General features: G+C 37.9%; 3 protein-coding genes across 6 annotated transcripts in view; 1 reads left to right on the top strand and 2 right to left on the bottom strand.

The window, feature by feature from the left end:
* The window catches only part of LOC122626906, a 30,973-nt gene extending 17,262 nt beyond the window's left edge, over positions 1–13,711 (top strand). For both annotated transcript variants that reach the window (XM_043807481.1, XM_043807480.1), the window contains 5 exons: positions 6,563–6,765; positions 8,571–8,706; positions 10,569–10,702; positions 12,629–12,860; positions 13,076–13,711. In XM_043807481.1, the coding sequence (XP_043663416.1) occupies positions 6,563–6,765; positions 8,571–8,706; positions 10,569–10,702; positions 12,629–12,860; positions 13,076–13,152 (782 nt within the window). In that variant the 3' untranslated portion in view covers positions 13,153–13,711. The remainder of the gene's footprint in view (positions 1–6,562; positions 6,766–8,570; positions 8,707–10,568; positions 10,703–12,628; positions 12,861–13,075) is intronic.
* Positions 13,712–14,010: 299 nt separating this feature from the next.
* On the bottom strand, positions 14,011–15,062 carry LOC122638041 (prefoldin subunit 5). Its single transcript, XM_043830661.1, has 2 exons — positions 14,738–15,062; positions 14,011–14,488 (listed from the first exon to the last, which is right to left on the bottom strand). The coding sequence occupies exons 1-2, from the start codon at positions 14,940–14,942 to the stop codon at positions 14,232–14,234; spliced, it is 462 nt and encodes a 153-aa protein (XP_043686596.1). The 5' UTR covers positions 14,943–15,062; the 3' UTR covers positions 14,011–14,231.
* Positions 15,063–15,993: 931 nt separating this feature from the next.
* LOC122637757 (muscarinic acetylcholine receptor M5) overlaps positions 15,994–26,532 on the bottom strand; it is a 32,604-nt gene continuing 22,065 nt past the window's right edge. For all 3 annotated transcript variants that reach the window (XM_043830101.1, XM_043830102.1, XM_043830103.1), the window contains exons 3-5: positions 23,439–23,647; positions 23,063–23,251; positions 15,994–22,756 (exon numbers count right to left, since the gene is read on the bottom strand). In XM_043830101.1, coding sequence (XP_043686036.1) covers positions 20,454–22,756; positions 23,063–23,251; positions 23,439–23,647 — 2,701 coding nt within the window. In that variant the 3' untranslated portion in view covers positions 15,994–20,453. The remainder of the gene's footprint in view (positions 22,757–23,062; positions 23,252–23,438; positions 23,648–26,532) is intronic.

The following is a 26,532-nucleotide window of genomic DNA, read 5'->3' on the forward strand; positions in this document are numbered from 1 at the left end:
TTATCGTACTCAGAATTATTTCTATCTATCTATCTATCGTGCGATACTTTGACGCCGTTAGACGTCGTATACAGGGACAGACTTTACCACCGAGTTAGAAAGATACAGTGATATAGAGATATGTAATCTTGGAATTACATCGGATCCGACCAATACCGGTCTCCCCCCCATTGTCACGAGTATCGTGACTTTCGAAATAAAGATAAATAAATTTATATAAATACTTACTTTTAATAAGTATCAATCGGAATTATAATTAACTGATAATAAAAGACGCCGAAGCTTTTACATTTCTTTTACGTTTTTCTAATAACTTTGTAAAAATCGATTAATCTTACTCGAAGTCAAGCTGTGTTGATTCTGTAATATTAAATCAAAATGGAATAATAGAAAGTTCACGTGGCACGTCTCTACGTCTTATCTCGTAGTAGTTGTATCCGTTCCGTACCGATTGGAACGAAGTTTGTTGAAGATTACGCTTGGCCCGAGGGTAGCCGTATTACATAGAAGCTTCTAAGACGATTCGCGATATATTGGGATTTCTCGGAGGTATTATATCGATGAACACGACTCAACCTTCTCAGTCTTGGAAACCGACAAAATTTAACCCCTTCTCTATCTTTCGGAGTATATCACCGACACTAGCGGAACCTTTGCCACCACTACCACCATCGCCATTACCTCTAGCAACGTCGACATTGCAGCCACTATCATCCCCACAGATGGCTAAAGGCGAATATCGAGCTATGCCCTCGAGAAGCGAGTAAATCACAGCCGTACGCAAACATGCCGAACATACTTCCAAAGTTAAGCTTCATTCATAGCTTCTTCGGGGGATGATCTCGCTCGCACGCGTTCCTACAGATAATAGCAAAACAGAAAGGATCACGAGCATCGCAATCTCAAAAAAATTATACAATAGTTTTTCTATAAATTAACACTACGATCGTTTTCCTATTACATTTTTTTAATCTTTCAAGGATGTGCCTTGTTTATTCTTACATATCGAAAAAACCAATCAACTCCGTATTTTCTCTGGCTACGATGTGATAAGAGTAAAAAAGGTAGAAGTAATAAGGACAACGATGAACTATAGCAAATTACTTTTTTCTGCTGTTTTTTATTATTATCTGAAAAGGGAGACCACCATGAAAGCGATTACTCGCTTCGACTTATACAAAAAAAGACGAAAAAAGATTGAGAGATAACGGGAGAGAAAGAGAGAAAAAGAGAGAGAGAGAGAGAGAGAGAGAGAGAGAGAGAGAGATACTTCATCACTGATTGCATACCTTAACCGCAAGCTTACGCAAAATTCAAGAGAATCTCTCATCGTAAGCTGTAAGCTTTCAGAAATGCGATGACAAAGCCGAATTCGTGGGCTTGGATACGCAAAACTATTTCCACAAGAGTAGCTTAAATCTCTGTGAGAGGGTTCTTGGAATGCTTGACTGGATAAGTTTATCGTAGTGCGTTGTAGTAATGGAGGTAATATACCATTTTTCTTTGGGAATATCTCGGTAAGACGAGCGGCTAAAGCCATTGCGTCCGAGCACGCAAACTCTTTCCATCCCTCATCCTCCCCCGCTGCGATACTTTAACTTCTTGCATTCTCTCCCGTTGAGTTACTCTTTCTTTCTTTCTCTCTCTCTCTCTCTCTCTCTCTTTTTCTTTCTTTCTCTCTCTCTCTCTCTCTCTCTCTCTCTCTCTCTCTCTCTCACTCTCGCGGAAGTATACCGTGGAAAAGGAGTCGGTTCAAGCGGTGGAAAGACGAGTGGAGAGTCTCGAGCGACCCCGAGAGAAACGAATTCCTCGAGCGTCCACATAGTCGAGAGAAAAGAGAAAGAAGGAGGGAAAGACAGAGAGAGGGAGAGAGAAAGAAAGAGAGAGAGAGAAAGAGAAAGAGAAGAGGACAAGACAGACACAGAGGCCGCAAAGCTCGAATCTAGATTTCATCATCCGAAGAATTCTCCTCGTAATTCTTCTTTCCTTGGTCCATGATTTCGCCGTTGAGGTTTCTCAAAAGCATCGTCGATCATCTTGCGAATTCTCAGAAACTCCTGTTTTCGTGTAACTATCTACGTGCCGATGTATGCTCCAAGTTCGTTCATACGACGATTTTTACGCATCGATCGAATATCTTCAGAAAATATTTGCAATTCGTTTGCTTGGTTCGATGTCGCGAAGGGACGTTAATACTTTTTTTGTTTTTTTTTCTTTTCTTATTTTTTGTTTGTTTCTTCATTTACTTTTTATTTCAAATTTGTAACTTTGGAAATGATACTCTAAGATACATTTTGAATGCGGTAGACGTATTACAAAGAGCTAATTATTTACAGAGGAGTTTCTCCGTTAAAGGGTTTATGAGCCGAAACGGGCGGAAGCATAGCATGGATATCGCAACGCAAAGGAAAGCGACACGTTCCGGAATTCTTCGAACGGTAACAGAAAAAAAACGAAGAAAAGGATTTCTCGGTGGATCTATTGTAAAAGATTTCAATAGAGGAGAAGGAACGAACGGGCTGCCGGCAACGTGGACTCGATTATATGACGTTAAGGAAGCATCATTCGACCGAATCGATCGGCGACCTCTCTATGATCCAAAAAGGATCCTTTTCACTCTCCTTACGTACTACTTATATGCCGTTGATACAGAATCTCACTGGCTATACGTTTTGTTATCAAGTTTCACAGATACCTGCCTTACCGTATGAAAGAAGTTGGAGAACGTTTCCAAAGTATTTTCCTACTTCTCATTCTTTCGATTTCTTTTCTTCTCTATTTCACTGAACACGCTGACTGATCGCTCTTTCGAACCACGACGAAATTCCAACGATGAAGCTTCATTTTGATAAAAATAAAAAGGAAAAAAAAAGAGAAGAAAGAGTAAACGAAACCGAGATAGCTTTTGAAGAGATAGGAATATTAATCAGCTACCTTTGTGATACCGCGATTTCCATTCGAAATTAAATGCGAACGAGTATTCGGCACAGCGTGACTGGTTCGTCGACGCGTCGACGCTAACATTTCCATCCGTGAGATTAAAAAATCGTATTGTACGCCTCGGGCGAACTTCGTTGCAAGCGACTGAATGTACCTCTAACTCACATTTGTTTACTTATCTACATATAGCTAGGGGAGAATAAAAAATGTGATAGACATCAACGAATATCACGAATTTTTTTTCTCGATGATTAATGCACGAGTAAAACCAGAAATGAAAATTATTAATAAATTCCCGAGGTTGATTTTTAACAAATGGATATAAGACGAAATCGAGAGAAAAATGGAAAAGAATAAAAGTCGATGACGATACTCGAATGAATCAAGTAAAACGTTGCCTCTATCGAATGCCAGGTGAAAGCTTTGTAAAAAGAATATTCAATGTCTTTATTTTCTCTTTCTCTCTCTCTCTCTCTCTCCCCCTTTTCTCCCCTCTCATTTCTTTCATTCCCTCCTTTTTCATGAAAACAATAAAAGCTTCTAGGGATCGGAGCTGTAGTAGAGTTTTTCATTTAGTTGAGTTTCGAAGGAAGAAAGGGATCTCATTTCAGAGTACGGGCTCTTTACGCCTTTGGCTTTTCCGGGTTCGCGGCCGTAGGGGATTTTGCTAAGGATATGCATAATAGTCGAAAGGTATTTTAGAACACTCCATCCACTTTGAATTTTCCTTCTGCAAATATATAAGCGATTAAGCCATGATTAAGGCTCCACGGGATATCTTGTAAGTTCGAATACGAAAAACAAAAGAATTTTTTCGCCGCTCGGTAGTATTGTAATTATAGCGCAGTCAACGAGAGACTATATCGAATACCAACAAACCTTTTCTACTTCATTTTCAATCTACCTCTATTACCGATCGTCTTCCGCTTCAAGACAAGTGAAACGAACCCTTAGTCGAGTGTGTTTTCCTTGAGATATTTATCGCTCTCACAGCGAATTCCAAGCAATGGATATGCCTGCGGTGTTTATACGGGGTGGAAGTACTATTCAAATATTCCTCTAGACTACTGGAGAATCCGTCGCGCAGACAAGATGTAAACCTGGAGATGAAACATGATTTACCGTTTCCCGAGGATTATTGTACAGAAAACAGAACGCTTCCTTCCATTAACTCCTTCTCTCTGCATTCGTCTTCTCTTAGACCTGTGTGGCACAGAACCTCTAAGAGGTATTGTCCTCGTTTAAGTATTTAACGAATATAACGTTATTTTAAACACAAATACCTACAAAGGAAATAATTCAATTTCGTGTACAATGGAATACTATTAAAACCATAATTAGGACACAGTATTATTTTTCAGTCGATTTTTTATTCGTAATAATATCGTTTAATAATATCGTTAAAGTTGATTAAACGAGAAAGCCATAGAGGAGAGTATCAATGGGATGAAAGATCGTAAGAAAATGAAGTTGAAAGAACGATATATGTATTACATCGGGTTATAAATAAATGTTGTTTCATTCGAATAAACTTCTTGCTTATAATGACGCTTATTTATGAATCAACCGAATGCATACTTACAATCGAAAAGCTTTTTGCAATTAGAAAGCCTCCGCTCTCGTGCGCAACAACGTCGTCTCGCGAGAAGATAAAGGAACGCTCGCGATCTCTATTTAACGTCTACATTTATATCTGTAAGAGATGGTAGAAGTAGGGTGCGAGTATGGCGGAGGGGAGACAGGTGGAACCATTTCGTATCTAACATCTCGCGGCCTATTATTCTCGCGATAATTTAAGGGCGAGTAGTTGTAACGCACGCGTGAGCGCACGAGCGAGCGCACGTAGAATGTACCCAGGTAGTTTATGCGCTGGCATTGTCTGGCCCCTGGTGTTATTTATGGCAAGGTTTCGCCTTCCAAAAACGGAAGGTGTGCTTCGCTAAGCCACGATGCGAATAACAATCGCACGATCCTCGACTATGCTCGCGCTTCTGCAAGCGGCCAAGCAAACGCGGTAATTAAGGATTAGCGCGGTGATTAGCGAAGGCGAAGGTATTTAAATCTCGATGGTACGATCTGCGAAGCGAGCTATCCGGCAGCCGGCCTACGTCCTCGCTTCGAAACGACCGATTATACTTACGCGTAGAGGCGATGTTGAAACTCACCGACGTCGGACGTCCCAATTAACGAGAAGTATCTTCTAATTAGGCACTCACCATTATTCTAATTTTCTTCGGCCTCGAACTTCGTCAACCTCCGCCTCTACTGCCTACCCTTCACCGTGGAAACGAGTATCAGCATCGATTCTATCGATTTCGTTCTTTCGCCTTCGCCGCAAGCTTTAAAAAAAGAAAAAAAAAAGGAAAAGAATAGAAAGAAACGAATCGGATAGTAACGTGAATGTACGCATGTCACTGGCTTGAATTATATTTCCCATAAAAATTAATTAAACAAAAAGATTTATCGGTGAATCGAGTCCGACATCGACCCAAAGTCAGGCTATCGGTGCTAATAAATCCACCGCGTTATCGCTGGAAATACGGTAATAGTATTAAGTTGATGGGCGAAGATCGAAAGCTTCTCTCATACCTGTCGATATTCGAGCATGCTGACGGCTCCGCCCGTAGATTTACGGCATTCCGTTTGCTGGATTATTCAATAAATTATTCGACGACATTAATTATCCGGCTGTCGCTTGATCGCCATCGAAAACCGTCGAGTCGTTAATGCCCTGAATAATCGAACGTTCGAAAATATAGGTATCTCAGAATGAGTGAGTGAGAGACAAAAAAAGGAAAATGTGGCTTCATTAACGATTAAATCCACGCGTTATCCTGTCCCCGTAGATCCAGCTCTCGTATATCGATCCTGCGAGATCGACGATCCACGAACAGGAGGAGCCCATACGTTGAAGAGATTTTTCCACGCTCTGTTCGTGAGGAGAACGCCGAGAGACGCGAATTTTCACATCGTAGCAGTCGATAAGAGAGTGTTTGGTATTCGACGGTGTTCTCGTATCTTCCTTGCACGCGTTCTATCTCATTGGCGTGGCTACCAATGAAAACTTGTACGATCCGACAATCAAACCCTCCCCAATTATCCCTTTCCTTTGCAAAAGAATAAGAAAGTAAAATTTCGTATTTCTCGGTATCTCGCTCGAAACAGATTTGTTATATTTTTTCTTTCTTGTTCTTCTTTTTTATATCTTTTTAATACAAAATATTGCCGAAACTAATCAAAGCTCTAGATTCGATGAAAAATACGTGAAATGCGTTGACGCTTACGTCGCTGCACGTACCATCTCTTTTACTTTGCTCCACGCGACTTGCATTACTCTCGTGAGAAAAAGTAATCCTTAGAACGCCTACGCGCAGATGCTGACATTGTCAGGATTATGCGTGAAGTTGTTTAAACACCTGTCCGTCCATTTAACTTATCGTCGGCTAAATACGTCAGGGCAAGTTGGTTTCTCTCGCACGAGTCAGACTTTAGTCGACATTAACTTTTACGTTACGGTTCTTCTCGCTGAGAGAACTTTGTCTTCGAGCTTTCTCACAACAAAGGCACGCATTGTGCGATACGTACATTTTTTTATTGGGATCCCGTCGGTTTTCATTTTCAGGTGTTCGTGGATTGACAAATGTGTCGATCGATGTACCGTTAGCAGTCGCAGCTGGCACGACGGTCAACATGAGCTGCAGGTACGATTTGGAAACGGACATCCTTTACGCGGTGAAATGGTACAAGGGACAGGAATTTTTTCGATACGTTCCGAAAGAGGATCCACCGATCGAAGTTTTTGGAGATCTCGGTGCTAAAGTTGTGGTAAGAATTTTGTAACATCGAAACGTTCTTGAGAGCGAGAGAGATTAGATTATATCGATCGTATGCTTGTGGTTAGGTGTATCTCTAATAATCAATATTTAGCTAGTAACAGAACTAGATTCGACGGTAATTAGTGTAATTAGTATGCAAGGCAAACTACGAGACGTATATAAGTACGATAGAAATTATTTTTTCAGACGGACGTTCTTGTTATTAAAACAAAATAATAAGCTTGGTCGGAACTCGCGTTGACGAATCACGTCTTATATTATATTTGAACCCGGTGAACAATAATTGCGAGTCGAGGAAAACTCAGATTATATTCCAGCGAGTTTCATCAAACATCGAACTTTCTTTTGTCTCGCGTTCTCGTATACAGACTCGCTCAACTCCGGTATACGTTTAATCGATTGTTCCGGTATAACGTCACGACGAGAATGACGAGGACAACGATGACGACATACGAGCAACGTATTAACGAGAGTCTTTTCAATAAAACAAAAAGCTAAATAATTATTTCGAAACATTCCTCTCTGTGTTCTTTCCACGTTCGATTTTCATTTATAAAGAGATTTAAAATCGATATCACATCCAAAATTAAATAATAATAAGACCACAAACTATTACGTGTGTCACGCGTGTGTTGAACGAGATCGATCTTTTACACGGAATCGAGGTAAACATACGACCGAATGAAAAAACAACGCCAAATTAAAAACAGTTTAAAACCTTTGCAGAGAACACGGCCTGCCGTGTGTTGCTATTTACTTACTTTTTCCCTCTCGCTCATGCAATGCTTTTCCAATTAGATTTCACCAGCGGAAAGAACCTACCAAACGAGCGACCACCCTCGACTCGATAAATCGCGATACGCATTGGAAGAGCCGTCGTACATACAATCGTATAGATAGTATAGGGAGAGAGAAACTAAAGAGACAAATATTCCCCATGAATTCGTGCTATTTTGTTAAACGAATATATCACTGTGAGTGTTTCGCTCGATGCTGGCACGAAACTTTATCCTACAGTTTTACGAGCGTAAAACGAAAATAACGCGAACGTCGAAAGTTCGTAAAACGTAGTAAGCGTATTCGAACGGAATCAGGTGGAACTCTCGTCGCTATGGCGTATCAATAGATATAGCGAAAGCTTTTCAACTTTAAATCGTCTCTATGGAATACATACTTTTGGTTCTACTCGATGGAAAAGAAGCAAAAGGAAGGACATAAGCATGCGAGAGGAAGAGAGAGAGAGAGAGAGAGAGAGAGAGAGAAAGAGAAGGGATGAACGAGGATCGGTCCTCTCAAACGGCTTACGATTGGTGTATGTGCCAAGACCAAGCCGCGAGAACGGGAGGAAAATTGATTGTGTGATTTATATCGCGCTCTGCCACCGGCAACATATAATTAATCGTTGTTGCGAGCTATTGTTTGTCGCGGACGAGCGAACGCCGCGAGGATGTCAAAGCGGACGAGTAAGTGCGATCGATTTGCAATAAATGGCACTTGCCGGCTGTGCTCGCTCGGTCAATCCCGTGGTCTCTCCTGTTAAATTAACTGAAAATTTCAACCGACGTTACTTTCTCTTTTTACTCTCTTTCTTTCTCTCTCGTTCTTCCTCTCTCTCTCTCTCTCTCTCTCTCTCTCTCTCTCTCTCTCTCTCTCTCTCTCTCTCTCTCTCTCTCTCTCTCTCTCTCTCTCATTTGCGTTATTATTTGGTCCGTTATTTCCTCTCTTTGATAAAAAATTGTCCTCGAGTACCAGTAGATACATGTGTTTTCAATTTTGTACTGATCGATGTTTCAGACGAATCGGAGCAACGCCAACTACGTGATTCTGAAGGATGTCCAGCCGAGTAATTCCGGAAAATATCGTTGCGAAGTTTCCGAGGACTTTCCGTCCTTTAATACCCTAATGGTTTTTGATTACATGCACGTGGCCAGTGAGTATCGCCAGAAACGTATCTTGCATCTGATGAGAGGTAACCGCAAACCGTATACCAAATTTCTAGAGTGTCCAATACGTAGGAAGGAAAAAAGGAAAGAGGAAATACGAATGAAAAAGAGCAACCACCGAGTGCATTTGACGTTTCGTTCGTTTGTAACGATACTCACCTGTCGTTTTCCGATCTTTTATTTTCAACACTGAATTATTCAATCGAATTCAACTCCTTTGATAATCACTCTTTAATCGAATAATAGAAAAACTCGAAACTTTTTCGTTGGAAACTTCGGAGATTGGTGGCTCGAAAACAGTTCTTTTTCTTTCTCACTTATTTTCTCTTTCTTCAACGCATTCATCTTTCCCTCAACGAACGACATCGTAAAAATTCAATTAAAACTCTTTCGCGAGCCGTTAACATTCTCCTACGTGGTGGTCTATGAGAATAATCGAAAGGAAGACTTGCTAGCCGTTATTTTGATTTTTCTCTCCTTCTTTTCTTCTTCGTACAGAGCCGTCTTTCGACGGTTTCACGAGCGGCTTTCATTACCGCCATTAATTATACTACATGGCGAGCGGCATTGTCACCGTAATCGCGATCAATTAAAACGCAGTTAGGCGAGAAAAGGTTGACAAACAGGAGGAGAAAGAGATGGAGTTTAGCAAAGGAGAGAAGGACAGAGAAGGAAGGGAAGAATCGGTAAGCTCGTTCCCATAGCTCTTCCCTTGTATTCTCGGCGAGCGTCGACCTAACGACGGGCAAGTACAAGTAGCGATCCTTCTTTGAAGGGCCGAGGTGATTGCCTCTTCTTTCCGATCACGGATCGCTCGTAAAAGCTCGATCCTGAAGATCGAGCTATCCTCGAGGATCCCTTCCCCTTTACACTTTTCTTCAATTTTTTTTATTCCTCGGTATGAAAGCTTTTATATCTCCTTTGGCGTGTTCTCACGAAGCAATGTTGAGATCTGCGACACATTGAAAATGGTAATATCCTTCGTGGCCGTGTCCTTGAAAGTTGGAAGGATCGCGAGGAAGGACCGGTCGGTCGAGGCGGAAGTCGTGCACGAGAAGCGAAACAATTCTCGGACAGTTTACTGGATCGCCGTGCGCTCGATGCATTTCGCTTTGAGAGAATAAGAAGGAAAGAGAAAGAGCGAAAGAGAGAAAGATAAAGATAAAAGAGAAAGAAAGAAGGGAAGAGAATTTACTGCCTTCCACGGTGCTTACTATAACGATTCTTTTGCCTGTTCGCATATAATTTATTAGTCACGTGTGCGTTGCTCCGACCAAGGAGAAGAGCTTGTAACGTCAAACGATATATCGCGGAATCGATTTTCATTTTCAATCTTCGCTGCCCTGACATTTCGATGAGTTTCATACGATGCGACGATGTAGAGGTAATCCAGGTTCTATCCTTTCCTCTCTCCCTCTCTCTCCCTCTCTCTCTCTCTCTCTTTCTCTCTTCCTCGAATTCCGTCGAACCTCCTTCAACATCGGTGACGAACAAAGTCAAAGAATTGCGTCAAGGAAACCGTGAAAGTTCTCGTTACGTTTCTCCGTTGACCGCGCTCGAAGTCATTAAGTGCCGTAAAAAGCATCGTTCGAATTTTTCTATAAGGATTGCTTTTCAACGTGGCGAACAATGATCCTGACCCAGCGACTTCGTCGCGACACCTTATTAGTACCGACTCGCTTTTTGTCGCTACTGGCAACGAACGAAAGAGAAAGAAAAATAAAGGAGAGAAAAAAACGGAGAAGAATAGAAACGTAACAATGGTCAAAGATGTAGAAGGTCGTTACACCCAAGAAAAAGTTTCTTCTTCTATCGATACCCGTTATGATGAACGCTCTTTGAATTTTAGGTCTCCCAAAAGGTGATCCGGAAGTGAACGTAGAGAAACAAAGATACGCGGTCGGTGACACGGTAAGAGGCAATTGTACCGTGCCTTCAGGAAATCCTCCAGCCAATATAACGTGGACCGTCAATGGAAATCAGGTTGGTAACGACGACGATCGGTTTCGATCACGTCAACTTTTTTAACGATATTTTACAACGAGCATAAATAAGCAATCTCTCGCACTCTTTTAAAACTTCCTATCCGATCGATTTAGCCGCACCCCCTTACGAGCCGCGTTAATTATTCATTGATACGCTTTATCACTCTATTATGTTCAGCCGGCGCTAAATATATGAAGCTTTTAATTTAATGGCTAGATAAAAGTGGATCGAGGTTGAAGCACGTTGAATTTTAATGCGGATTTATACAGGCACGAATTTGAAAATTACAAAAGTGAACGGGAAATAAATTCGTGTCACGTTGTCGAGTTATTCGTGTAAACATAAATCTGTTAGGTCTTTGTCGGCTTCTGATAAAACTACTTGACAATACTATATTCATTGAATCTCGATTAAACGCTAATTAATGGGAAATAAAAATGAATGCGTTCGGATCATACCACATTCAATTTTTCCGCTCTCGATTCAATATTGTATAATATTCGATTTTTTATTGAAGTGATGATACCCACTACGTGTTCGTTTCAAAAAATCGTTTTTAATTTTTATCGGAAAAGTGATTTTTTTCGAATATTCGATACCGTAAAACACGCCTTGATAACAATGGCAAGACAAACGCAAATACGTGAATTATTTACATTTATATCAAGAATTCGACTTAAGTATTAACTCTAAAACTAATTTTAGAGATTTGCTTTAAAATCAATGTTCGCGCATCGGCTAAATCTTACGCGCTGAACGTACCGTTATACATTATGTAAGCATATTACTTTTACGGAGTCGATCGTCTCGTAATTTTAAATATCACATATATTTTATAGCAAGAAATTTCTTTAAAAATGTTGGTCGAAGATTTCGCTAAATTAAAATTCATACTGTATTATCATAGTCACATAGAAAATCAAAGAAAAAAATGGGCTTACGATCATATTCAGACGCTATTATGAGGCTTCTGTATGTGAGTCTCTTTTCCACGAGCGTTGCACTTCTAGAGTGGAAGTTTTATAGCCGCTCGTGAATTTTACGTCGAATCGAATGTTTCGGAAGTCTCGTATAAAGTGCGTTTCAATGTGAAGTATGCCTATATAAAGGCGATGTCGGTAGAGTATCGTACGTATTCAAGAGAATAAAAAAGAATTTTACGATAGAGAATGCCATCCTGAAAATCGTATCCGATTCGATTTTACTTTTCAAGCGTGTACGCGTCTTCCATTTTTTTTTATCGAGATATATACGAGAACGAAAGTCAAATATCAAAAATATAAAAAGTATAATTATAAGTATTAATTAAAAAGTTTTTAGTCGATCCACTTGTTCAAAGATAATCGTCGAGGCATAAACGTTCACGGATATTAAATTACGAAGTTGCAAATTACAATGAGTATTTCGCGTGTATATATATACTGTAGAACTTCGATTGAAAACATCAATGAAGGGTATTGTGATATTCGAATGCGTTAAAAGAAAAGAACCGTTATACGGGTAGCAAAGCAAAGCCGTGCAATGCCGTTCAGGAAATTATAAACTGCCCGTACGTGATGCACCATATCGATGGATTCTGACAGACTTCATTTAATCCGGAACTCTCACTTCGATGCAACCGAGTAATCTGAAACGTTTTATGGCCGCTTTAAGAATCCGATAAATATTATAGTTATAACCGAATGCATTGCAAATTATTTACGACTCTCGAAGGAGGCGTTACCGCGTAAATGAGTGGCAGGAAATAGTAAGGATAATTTTCCATCCTTCTTGCGTATCCTTCATTATCCTCATTTCTCCATCATAAGACTTGCAATGATAATACAAAGGTCGTATCTCTGAATTTTCAACCAATTAGTTTCTTGCTATCCCATAAGTTAATCTTTATATTTGAACTGATATCTATACTCATTTCTTTCGAAGGTAAACTCGTCCTTCATAATGAACATCACGGACAAATTCATCGACAATCATCACATGGCTATAGCAGGCTTGGACTTTGAAATTGCTTCGAATACCTTCAGCAACGGCAAACTGCAGGTCGTTTGTAACGCCAACGTCTTTCATCTCTATCAAAAGAAGGCCGAAGTCCTTTTAAAGGAGGAACGACCGATATTGGCTTCCGTACTGGGAACTCGTGAATCTTCTTACATCGGTACGGTAATGTTAATCGCTATAACATTAGTGGATCGCTCCTAATACGATTATGTTCCATACATACCACTTGCTACTCGATTATAAATCAATCGATGCTATGTAACCTTAGAAATAGAAAAAAATAAATGAGGTCTTGTAGCAACGATTCGTTATTGCAGCAGGCTTTGTCGTGTATATCTACTTGCATTTACATTTGATATCTTTTTGTTTTAGGTAATGCAGCGAGACGCGTCGAGGAGTGGTTTTGCACAGGTGTACTGACTACCTTGCTGCTGTGCAATCTGAGATAACATCTGTGAACATCGACTGGATCTATGCATACTACTGTGTCGGAGAGGAAGAGAATAAAATTGTTTGTAAAATTTCGAGAATATTAATACGAAAAGAAGGAGAAAAGAAAAAAGGAGAAAAGAGAGAGAGAGAGAGAGAGAGAGAGAGAGAGAGAGAGAGAGAGAGAGAGAGAGAGAAAGAGAAAAGGGGAGAGAGAGTTTTTCGTTAAAATAAGTATCGAACGTATGTTATTCGTGTAAATAGGATAAAAAAAATTTAGTAAAATATCTACGTGTATGCGACATGCGTCATCTCGTCGTCACATGAAACGACTTTGTAATCCGAATAATGTCGTATTATAATATATTAGGATCAACGATACGTCGCGCTAAAATATCGAAAACTTTTTTCGAACACATTATATGATGTTTTTTATCCTCCGACAATGATTTTGATACCTTCTCTGTACCGTTGTAGCCAATACAATGTGACCCATCACGTTTGTAGGGCAAAAACTGTTATCGTTCATAAACGAGGTTTTATTTCAATGAAAAATGAATAAATGATTCACCTTCGTTACTTCGCTGTTTCATCTTTCCTATGTTATACCCGATTTTTCTATATGTGTATCTTGTCCTGTATAAATTATGATGTATCTACCATGAATAATATCAAGGAATAGAAAAGAAAAATAATTTATTTATTTGGAAAAGTACAGTTATTTTTATTATTACCACATTTCTTTGTGTGGATCACAGAAAGGTAAAGTATAAAATAATTATCTTGTAAAAGATAGAGAAAATTAATTTCTGCACGAGTGACATAGAATATTTAAGACAAGAAGTATATCTACATAGAAATAATAATTACAATTACGATCAAGTGAATGAGAATATATTTGAATTGGCAAAGACAGTGACATGAAGCTTACAAAGAGACTTAATATTACAGGAGCTCAAAATGTTCTTGTCTCCCTTAATGTGTAATAAAATATAAATTAATATAAATTTTGAAAATTGAAAAAATTTTGTAACAGCATACCCAGAAACAAAACTTTTCTTTGTTATCATTCAGCCTATTTATGCTCTATGATTTCTTTTTACATTGGATTCTGAATTTTCATTTCAATTATGCTTACTGTTGCATCTCTAATTTTACTTTTCTCTAAACCAACTTGCTGAATCTTTTCCATTTGTTCAGTAACATATTCTACTCTTCCTTTGAAATATTCCTTTGCATCTTGTATGCTCTTTTGCGCGTAATAGCCAGTCCCTATATCAACTAATACATTACTTGTGTTTGCGAGTTTTCCAGTAACATACATCGACCCGGTAAGTGGTACAAGTATTTCCTTTCCTATAAAATACACAATAAATATTTAGTAATTTAATGAGGTATATGTCCATAATAAATGATATTTATACAATTTCTCTAACTTTCCTTTATAACGTGATCTTCAAAATAGAAAAAAAGCTATAAGAAATTAACTGGAATGAAAAGATATCCTTTGAATAAAAATTTTCCTAACCTATAAAAGTACATTCTACAAAAATGAATTATATACGATTAATTAATCATTATTAAAGGATAAAATTGTAGACTGACCTTCGACCTTAGGTGTAATTTTTTCCAAACACGATCCAGACTCTAGGAATCTACTTTGTGCGAGTTTCAATTTGTGCAAAGAATCTTGAAAGACGTTAAGTTCTTGATCCATTTGCTGCTTCAAATGCACTAATTGTTGGAAATTTAAATTGGAAATATCAATTTGTTGCATTTGAGACCCTTCAGATAACGATATTTCTGACATGTTTAAATTTTAATTTAATAATCACACTCGTGTATCTCAAAAAACTGATCAGTTAACACCAAACGTACTTTTTTTAGAATATCCAAACATGGACAAAACGAAACTGACGAAACTAACGTTGTCCCACGTAAGACTTTACAATTCTACCAACTGGCAGCACTTACTATGTAAAACGTGACTGCCATCTGACCAACGGATATGTATTTTGTATATCAACAAATAATATTACAAATAATATTATAAAATTAATTTTTCTCATATATCAACGTATCGTATTAATTAAACTAAATACTAGTTCGTAATTATTTAAAGAAATATTATATATTGTTATGCAACATCAATACCATGAGTCATACGTGTACTATTGTCGGTAATATTGATTACACATATGATTCATCGATAAGGAATTGTTCTAAGGTTCCGAAATAAATAACATAATAAAAACATTATTTAAGAGAATATTATATATTGTTATGAAACATCACTGTGTACTTTTGTCGGTAATGTCGGTTTCACGCATGACTCATCGATAAGCGACTCTTTAAGGTTACGAAATAAATAACACAATAAAAACAACTCAATATATAATAACAAAAGAGCCGAACGTTCGCTAGCTTTGAGATATACGTAATAGTACGAGTTCGAACGCGCTCGTACAAACAACTCTCTTACCAGCTCTTCAAGATCGTCCTGTATCTTTATACTTATTTAGTTTCAAAAATTATAATTTTAATTAATTGCTTGTACAATTAATATTATAATTTCGTTTAGTATTATAAGATTAATTATATTCTTAGGAACAGCGTATACATATATATATATATATAGTTAAGATTTTCTTGCGTTATAATATTTGGCGACACGTTATCTCTTCTTTACCGACGTTAGCAGAATCTACATAAAGGCGATACATTATTTTTTCACTATCGACGTTAGCAGAAATCTACATAATCGATGGAACGCTTGTATCTTTTTACAAGATAGTTTGAAGCAGCGCTTTCTTCGAAAGAACGTGCAGGATAGGGACGAATGAGAAAATATATTTGCGTAATTATATCACATTATTAGTTTATTTTATTTTATACGCATCTTTGCTTACATACTCCGATGTCTAAACATATCAATTAAGTCTAAATTTGCATATAATTGCGTACCGAGTTAGAAATAAAAAAAAATTCTTTCTACTTTAACCATCTATCTACGCCATGGTGGTAATTATCGAGTTTTTTCGTTTATATTCACATTAATTTTTATTAGACTTGCCTACGTGAAATGAAGCATTCGTAATTGCGTACGACAAACATTTCTCTTCTTTTTTTTTTCTTTTTTCTTTTTCTTTAGATAAACATTGGCTTGAAGATATTCCAAGGACATCCAAATGTAGACATGCTTGCGGACAGTAATAGCAAAGAAGGATATCCAACGACGGAAACAAGTAAGTTTTGTGCGCAGTTATTTTAAAAGGTATGTCGATATTTGTAGACAGATGTTCAATCGGCGAATATGATTAATATCGTTAACAATTTTTTTTACAAGACAATCGTTCGATTCTTAGAGCGCAAAGTTGTTTTATTGTACTTTCACGTCGTCCGTAATTACGTGCATATTTTAAGCAAACAATATAGCTCCCTCGGACAATAGGTTTCTTTATTGAATTTCACAGATTCTCATCGATAACTACATCGCATCGGATACTAAATATTTATTTTCACAATTAAGCAACAGATCTTATATTTATATGACATTTTGTCATTAATACATATACATTTCATTCTAATTTTCTCATATATATTTATATATTATATCGGAGGACATTACGTTTGCCATAGACATAAATGTTCTGATTTTTACACACGTGACCCTTCAAGATTATTTTATACACGTGCACAGCTCTATATGTGTATTAATGATAGAATTTTATTATTTATAGTCGAAGAAATTAAGCGCGAAATAAACACAGAAATACGAAGTAGTGCTCTAAGTAAAAAACATGTTGATTATATTAATAACCTTCAAGGGTCAGTGAAATAGAGATTGTCAAGCGAGAGCACGCGCAAACGGTATTGTCTAGAATTTAATGATAATGTGTTTCCTTTGTTGATCCCATGTATTAATTAGGAGAATTTAGAAAATTACAACGTAATTATTATAATCATATTTTTTCCTGTATTTTTCTTTTTTCTCTCTTCTTTTTTTTTTCTTTAACAAACTGATAACTTGCAAATGTTCCTAAATTCACGAACAATTTTCAAATTTATAATAACATCGACTGTCTCTCTCAATCATTAAATCTTAAATAAAATACAATTGAAATGATTTTCTATACACTTTATACCGTACAATTTCGTTTTTTTGAATGTATCATAAAAGGTATTTTTCGAGCAGCTAACTCATTAATTACGTTATACTTTAGTTCATTAGCGTGGAAACAAGTTTCCGTATCGTTAGGCCAAATTGGAAAATGAATTAACGATGTTTATCGCCACTTAGATATGCGCCGTGGAACGATCAATGTTCTTGCTCTCGATTTTTTCTATTAATTCTCCATTCTCTTTATTTAAAAAAAATGAGTCATTCATAAAGAAATGATAGTTTTTGCCGTACGAATATTTAACCGTTCTTTGATATGCGATCAGAGTTGCTTTAGCGTCGAAATCGACTTATAGCTCTTCGTCTTCCTTATTATGTATCTTGTCTTGAGGTAGAGAACATTTGTTTCGAGATGAATGAGAAGTGTGAACGCGAAATGGAGGCTTTCTTAAGCGAAGAATAGAAACATGTTGAATCTTCTAAGATATTCCAGTCATAATTTCTAATATCGAGTATGTGCCACTTTTCCTTGGTTAACAGCGCATCTTCTTTTCTTTTCTATTATTTTCTTTTTGTTTCATTTTCTCATTTACAATAAATATCTAATTTATCTGCTTTATATGTAAAAAAAAGCATCATCGTAATTAATAATACGAAGTACGTAAACTCGGGTTTTTCGATCGTCGGAATTGAAATATTATACATAGGCTTTATGCGGCTTATTATTTCGTGTGAATCGTCCTTAGGACAATCTTAAAATCATACTATATATAGCTATTATTTATTCTCTACATATTGCCCCGTTATCGATAACACTACGTAGTAGATACATATTTCTTTCTATACACATACTAATTACATCGCATAACGTCGAGACGACGTTATATTCCCTGTGTGATTTATCTTTGTACAAGAAACGATAATTTTATTATTCGATAATTCGTAAAGTAGAATTGTTTTTAGGTTTATCGAGTGGGAAACGGAATACGAAGAAGCGATTTTTTAATGAGATATTTTCGATACAGCGATCTAAGTCACGTTATAGTATTTCTTTCAGCTTAGAGTGACGTCCATCGAAAATATGTGCGTTAAATTTTTTCAAGAGTAATCGCAAAGAAGAAATGACTCTTAGCTCATTGGCAGTGAATTTTGGAAATTGTCCAAAGTGCCAAAAATTTGTTATTGCGTTCCACTCGGTAAGAATATAATAACTTAACGATAATTATTTGTTTCTCCAATACTTAATATGGAGTATGGAATGGAATGATATTGACGGAAATCACAATAAAGTGTGAATCATACATACGTATACAGATATACATACATACACATATCATTCATGCGTACATCCATTCATTCATTCATTCGTGCATTCACGAATCCACGTATCCGTGTATCAATCGATCTACGCTTACTTTGAGCTTACTTTGCGCTAACTTTGCGCTTATTGTGCTTATAGCGCATACCGCGCATCCATGCATCCACACATTTGTGTTCGCGTTCGTGTTCGTATTATTGTTTAATTAAATTTCGATGCGTAGCAGCAAATAAGCTTCATCATATACATACTGTATTATAAGTATCTCTCGAATTTTACAGAACCTTGGAAGTATCTATACAAGCAGTTACACATATAACAACGTAGTTTATCTTAGCTTTTACTTTTCGGAAGGAGATCACTTTAGTTGCTAGCATTTGAATTTCAAAATTAAAGAAAAGAGAAGGAAGGAAAGAATATAATCATGACACTTTTCAATTCTTCTCCTATTCAATAAATCAATCTTATATATTTTGTAAAAATAAAAATGATCGATCGGCTTGAAGCTCGTAGAATGAGAAAGAAAAAGAAGAAAAAAAATTTAAAGAAGCAACAAAAAATTTCTCGAAGCGGTATTAACGATCGAATAAGTAGCATAATCATCGCTCGCGTCGAAGTACGAACGATCGCTCGTCCCGAGTAAAATATTATATTCGAGAAAGGTCAGAGAAAAAGGCCTGCGCATCGATAGGCCACCCCAGGGCAGTGTGTATCTGGATCCAATATGGCTCCACGATGAAATCCTCGAACATCCGATATTTTCTCGAAACGAGCTGCTCTAACCCATTTCGTTGCTCGTAAAAAATAGCCGCGTGTCATCGAAAGTTTTTAATAGCTTCTTTTTTTTTTTACTTCCTCCGCTAGTAAATACATGCAGCCATTGAATGACATTTTTCGTCTTTGCATTTTGGACTCGAAGTCTGATTGATCAAGATAGATCGTATGTATAGAACGTCACTAAGGTTCGTACAATATTCTATGTTAATTATTTCAAGCATTTTTTCACTTTTTGTCTTTCATGTGGCGAACGAAACAACGTTCGATATATTTTCTTGTTAATCAAGCTTATTAAACGTACATTTAAGAGACTCGTTAAATATAATCTATCATTCTAACGTGAAGCATTCTACGCCTCGAGGCTTTCCACCGTTCTAATTAGGATATCGATCTTATTTTCAGAAGTGGACAGGTCGCTTTAAAAAATGTATTTAAGAATGAAAAAGTCAATTGATTTGCTTCGCGAAATAGGTTCGCGTTTAAAGTACTTTCTCTTTTCAAGATATTTAATCGCACGACGAAGGGAACATTGCAAATATATTGACGCTTTTCTGTACAGTCTTCATTGAGAAATAATAGTAATTATGTACCTATATCTTCCGTTCCTTTCGGTTGTGCTTTCAAAGCACATCGTCGTTCTTTTACCGCAAAGTCGATGTTTTCGAGCTTACATTGAGTGCCCATCGACGGTGTAATTAATTATTATCTTTAATCGATACGAGACACGATAGTTGCTTCTCTAAAAACTACGTTACTTGATACGATTTCAGCATGTTTCTCTATTTTTTTGTAACATAAATTTCAACAAGTATTCACACATATACAATATGTACACCTGAATATAGATGTCGAACGATGTCAACAAAAAATGTTTTCTTCTATATACACAAAGCTCGTAATACATAGATTTATTTTCACGAGACGCCGCTTGACTAGATTATTGTCCGTTTTCACCGCAATTACGATGGGAATATTTCGATACGCGTTATGGAAGGCCTTAGAGTCGAATTTTTATTTAATTTTTTTTTTTTTTTATAGCATTTGCCATATTCTCAAACAGAAGTAGGTAAGACATACTACTTTACCTATTCGACGCGATGCCTTATTTACGTCATGTGTAGATCACCCTTAAGTATTCTCGTAAAGGTTTTCTTAAATTGTTGATTGGCCAGAGCATAGCAGAAGGGATTCATTGGACTGTTTGCATAGCACAAGAAATAGGAGAACATGAAGAGATGTTCATTCGTACACGGAGGATTCGTACAAAAGCCTTCGACGAGAGCCAGAATGTGATAAGGTGTCCAACAGGCAACAAAAGCTCCAAGAATAAAAGATATCGTTCTGAAGGCTTTGCGTGCTCTGTTTTCAGTCCTTGACTTTTGTCGTCCCATTGTCGGATTTCTCTGAGTTTTGGCTTTTAATCGTTTGCCGATAGTCTTGACGAAGTCTCTTCTAGAGCCGCTTTCTTCCTCATTTTCGGTTCCTCTCTTTTTTGATTGTTTTTTAGTCTCTTGTCCGTCTGTGCCAGAAATCGTTGGTACCATACTACTTGACGATGAGTTTTGCGGTGGATTATTGTTGATCTTGGTGCCTTGATCGGAGAATCTTTCAGTAGCTTGATCAGAAAATCTCTCGGTAGTACTATTGGATGACTCAACGATCTTCGCGATACCGATCACAGACGTAACTGGTTGACGTTTAGTGTCTTCAGCCTTGACAGTTACTTCGGTATGCACTTTGCTCACCGTAGGAGACGTTTGAGATGCGGCGTTTGTTTGTTGGGTGATGAAGACACGTGGTGGATGCGTTTGACTCGAGGCATTCGACATCGCAGGTTGCTGTTGTTGAGCCTGTTTGTTCAATGGAGCCATTTGATTCGCGCCAGCTTGCTGAGTTGCTCTGAGGAGCGCGGCTTGTAACAAGCTAGTCGTAGTCGCCGTAGAAACCGCATTACAGAGAATAGGTGATGATGGTGCCGTCGAAAGAGGGTTCGCTAAACTGCACGAGAAAGAGGATGGTGGGCTTTCGTATGAAGGACTCGGGAGAATGACCGAACTTTCATCCATGTACCTCAAGTCGGCTCCGTCGAGGCCAGTTAGAATGTCGAAGGTACCTTGACCATGACTCGAAACGACCAAAGACTTCGGTCTGTCACCGGACGATGAAGTCGAGGGACTTCCCGTTATCGGTGGACTGCTTTGAAACTGCGTGGGTGGTGGTATGATATTTTGTTGAGAACTATTCAGCGAAAGTTGTCGGCTTTGAACGAGCGGTGTTGCTTCTTCGTTCGACGTGGTCACTTGTTTACTACTGTAAACATCGATAGATTTTAGTGATTGTTCTGGGGTTAACGTTTGACTACTCGATTTGTCTGGCTCGATGGGATTATCGGTATCTAGAAGACTGAGCTCCTGTATCTTCGGCAGTGTTTGGCCTTTCTGAGTCATCGTGCTAGATTCGCAGACCGGACTCGTCGTCGGTAAGATTTTCTTCGTGGTTGGTATGCTTGTTTCGATCTTAACAGGTACGATGCCGTTCAATCGACCGTTGGTGGCGAACATTTGAAGCGCCCCGGATTGGACAACCAGGCCGGCAAGAGACGAACGTTTCTTGATATTACTCAGCTGTTGAGACGGCCCGACCGTACTTTCTTCGTCGGAGTCGAAGGCCGGGCTACTAGAGCGTTCAGACTTTTCTGTTTCCGTAGGCATTGTACTGGCACAGGTGACCTTGTCCGCAGCATCTTCTGTTCCACCCGATCCCGAAACTTTAGACGACTTTTGTCCACTATCGGCACCAATCGTATTATCTTCTTGACCACCCGACAAGCTCACTCTTGGCTTATCTTGACTCAACAAGGTACTTTGAGTCTTTGACATACCTATACCGGCTGCTCGACCAGCCATCCCGGACATGGCACCAGCACTCAACGCCACCATCGATTGCATTTTCCTCTGCTTCATTTCGCTTTTCTTTTGCATGTCGTAGGCGGTTTTATAAATTCCTCCGTAGAGAATGAAGAGAACGATCAGCGTCGTCCAATAATAACCGATTATAAGCGCCGTATTGAACACTGGATCTTTAAGGAACTGCACCGCGCACTGTCCCGGATTAAGGTCTCTGTAGCCGATAAAGTGTTCCCAACCGAATATACTGATGAAGAAGAGAAGTGCCGGTATGATCCAAGTAATAGTCACCATCCAGATGACACGATTCTTTGTACGCCAGCTGCGATATTGCGCAGCGATTTTCACCGAGCAAAAACGATCGATCGTAATCAAGAGGACCGTGTACTGTGACACCAGACAAACTGTGTAGTCTACGGATAGCCATAGGTCGCAGAGTAGAGGTCCAAGATTCCAATAGCCCATTAGAACATATACCGTATAGAATGGCATTGAGACTGTACCTGTGTAACAACGAAGACATAGTAGGTTCGATCAGTTCTATTGTGACTGTGTATGATGAAACAATCGTTCTTCGGAACATATAACGCCCGACCCACATCGTTTACTACTACTATTTCTACTACCACTATGACTAACCTGTTATACCAACGTAGGTATGTACGATATTAAACGAGAAAAAAAAGCAAAATAAAAACAGACAGTGTGCTCCTCGAGATATCATTTTTACTTCCATCCAGTTTTATGAGTTTTAAGAATGCCAAGAAATTATTTTACGAAAAATTAGATTCCATATACTAGGGTCTTACCAATGAGCATGTCAGTGGCAGCTAACGACGCAATGAAATAGTTGCTCGGCTGTCTGATGGCTCTGTCGACGATAAATGCCAATAATACAAGAATATTACCACCCACTGTCAGTAGTATACATATCGCAAGACATATAGCTATCAGGACCGTTTGCCAGAGCTCGAAGGGTGGTAAAACCGGTGCTATATCTGTTTGATAAAAAAATGATATATTGTTTTGTTAATTGATAATATCATTAATGAGAACATTTCTATGGGTCAACAAATGTATTTGCTTTCGGAAAAGTAAAAAGATGAAATACAAAGAGAGATTTATTTCACGCTAAATTAATTTAAACGCACGATCCAACGAATTGTTTAATCTCAGTTACATTACCCAGTGACATTGGGGTTGTTATATTTCCTAGAATCGAAATATTGGTTGCATTCGTTGGGAACCATTCGGGCAAAAGTTCTCCGTATTCACCGCTACTCCAGCGTGGATCATCGGGATCAGGCCAAGTTCCATTCAACTGAGTACATTCCGCTGTCAAAATCTGATTGTACACGTATCTGCAGAGACGCTCTCGTTGCCTTTTCAGCTTCCTGGAAGAAGAGAAACAAAGAAAAAAAAAAGAAAAGGAGAAAAAACGAAACGAAATCGCGTAAGCGTTCATTCGGAAAGGAAAATAAAGAATGAGATCGGATCGAAATTTTGTTGTTGAATATCGATACGATGAACATGATACGATGAAAATTGTGAAGAAATATTTTAAGTTAAAATATTCGTAAAACAGAATCGTCGAAGATCTCTCGGGAATGTATCGAAAATATCGTTACTTTCTTTCTTTTTTGCTTTCTTAGGGGTATGTACATGCTTGCTAACATCGAAGAAAATGTGACATCGGTATTTCCTGACTCCTGGCCGAACACCTCCATCTTCTTCTACTCCTTTTCCCTACCTCCTTTTCTCCATCTCCTTTTCTCCACCTCCTTCTTTTCTACCGTCTTCCCTTGTGCTCTATGAAGCGTCGTTGCAGTGGCAACACGAGAGGCAAGTCAAAGGCTGAATACACTGGGCACACAATGAGCTTGAAATAAGCATGAATGGAACCACATCTATCCCTCCCGTCACATACCGGTTCCGTCGCTGCCAGGCAAGAAACGACGACGCGCGCCTTAAAGAGGGTGAATCTTTTTGTGAGCGACGATATGAGTCGACGATCCCAATTCCAGTGCCTCAAAAGATTTCGTTCGAACCTCGTTTCAATCTTTTCCATTCGTTTGAATCATTTATTATAACATTAGAGCTGCTCAAATATTACTTGTGTTATACTTATTCCATCATGTTTTAACTAATCATGTTCATAATAACTCCAACGATGGAGTAACATTTTTGATAAACTTTTTTTTCAAACATCTAGCTGTACAAGAGTCACGATAAATTTTTTTACTAATCAATTTACTTTTCGATTATCTGTTAGCTTGGAGTTTGATGAATAATTTACGTCGATGTATATACGTTATTTTCGACGATTTTTACTTTTTCATGGTTTGTCTTTGACTTTCATACTTATGCTTTTGGAAATTAGTGAACGTCATTGTAACGCTATTACAATAATGGAAAAGAGGCTATTATCGTAGCGAGCTACCGGGGCAGATTAGGAAGCCGAGTGTATAAAAAGCCGGGAAAGTAGAAAGTATCCATTGTTTCAATCTTCTAGACTCCGGAGACTAAACCCGGGGAATCCGTATAAAAATAGTTGAAGAGACACAACAGTTCCTTTATTTTCTTCTTTTCTACTCATTAGATTTGAGTTGAAAATAAGTCTGATAACGTATTAAGCTTTCTTTTGATATCATTATCAGCCAGGAAGAGTCTGCTATATGTGTCTGTTATATATTTTCTCGTCATTTTTTCAACATCAAAAATAGAACGATGATTCATAGATGATTCGAGAAAAAGAAAATACATTTTTGTTTTAATGAAAGAATTTTTTCGAGAAATTCTAGCGTAATATAATTCGCGATTATCCGTTCCACGTTATTGATAGGGGTTCTGTTTTACCAGCTTTAACATAAAAGGATCCCAAAGAGAGAGCTGGATTTACCATCTATAATTGTCTCGATAAGCAACGTCTTTAATTACCCTTCGTTTATGAGGAGGCACTGAGGCATAGGACTTTTCTCGTAATATTTCATTTCACTTTCAATAATGTTCTCAAGGACTGAAGGATGAATCGAACGGTCGAAGGAGCGGCTAGTCGTTCAGTGATGAAGAGAAATGAGTATATCCACTTTTCGAATTACTATTTACCTCGTCGTGAGAGGCGAACCGTAGATTAGACTGGCTTTCGAACGAGAAAGTTCAAATGGCCGCACGTCTGAGCGCGTAATCGAGTAGAATCGCAAAACGAAAACTCATAGAAAGTTAACGTTAAAGGAGATGATGAGGAGTTGAAAAAGAGGGTCCTCGATGAGTTTCCATGATTCTAAACCCTTAACCGAGGGAATAAGAAAAGCGTTTTGTCTAATGAGTTGTAATATGCGTACTGTCAAAATCGTTCGTTCGTAATACGATTTCGTGGACTTTGTGTTCGAGGAGAATAAATGAAAAGAGATTTGTGAATATGTGTGTGAAAGCATTGAGTTATTTTTCAAAATAAAAGATAAAAGTCCGGTCGAGATAATATAATGAGATAATTAAAACGGACTATTGTTTGTATTTCCATTATAGAAGTTTAAAAGATTTCTATCAAGTACGTTAATGCCGATGATAAATATCTTATTCTTATAATGAGATTTGTTTGAAGCATTTTTATATTCTGCATATATATATGCGTATAGGATAAAAGAGAATGAAAAAAAGAAAACGAGCGTCCTCTCCAAACGAATGAATTTCACGAATGTACTCAGTTTTAGTTGAATACCGTGCGATGTAAAGAGATTAGAATTCAACGAGGAGTAGCCTGAAAGAGTAGAAATAGAAAAGAGAAAGACAAGGAGAGATGAACATGAAGGCAACGCTGAGTGGCGAATATGAAAAAATGAAGCTCTACTAAAGGAGTACCTGTACAATACGGCTATGTGTAAGCTTTCATGAATTTGCTTGGAAAGAACGAGTGTATATACAGTGCATTTGCAACATGGATTGTATATAAAAATATATACGTACAAATGTACGTACTATATGTACATATATATAAATATAAACATATATTCTATATTTATATATCTATATTCATTAATTTTGAGAATTGTTATTTCTTGCATTAGTGTATTATTTATCGACGTATTAGTTCCATGATTACATACATATCGTTCTGTTTGTTTCACGGATAAATTTAATTGGTATAACGAATGTATCAGTTTATTGAGTACGTCGTTCGATAAACGTGGCGGATGCATGAATCAGAGTTTATCGGCGAACATGGAAATCTTGTACTATCTCTTGCTCGATTTATTTCGGTGAGTTTCGAGATTTAGACTTT

This window comes from Vespula pensylvanica, chromosome 2, assembly GCF_014466175.1.
Source record: "Vespula pensylvanica isolate Volc-1 chromosome 2, ASM1446617v1, whole genome shotgun sequence".
Classification (NCBI taxonomy): Eukaryota; Metazoa; Arthropoda; class Insecta; order Hymenoptera; family Vespidae; genus Vespula; species Vespula pensylvanica.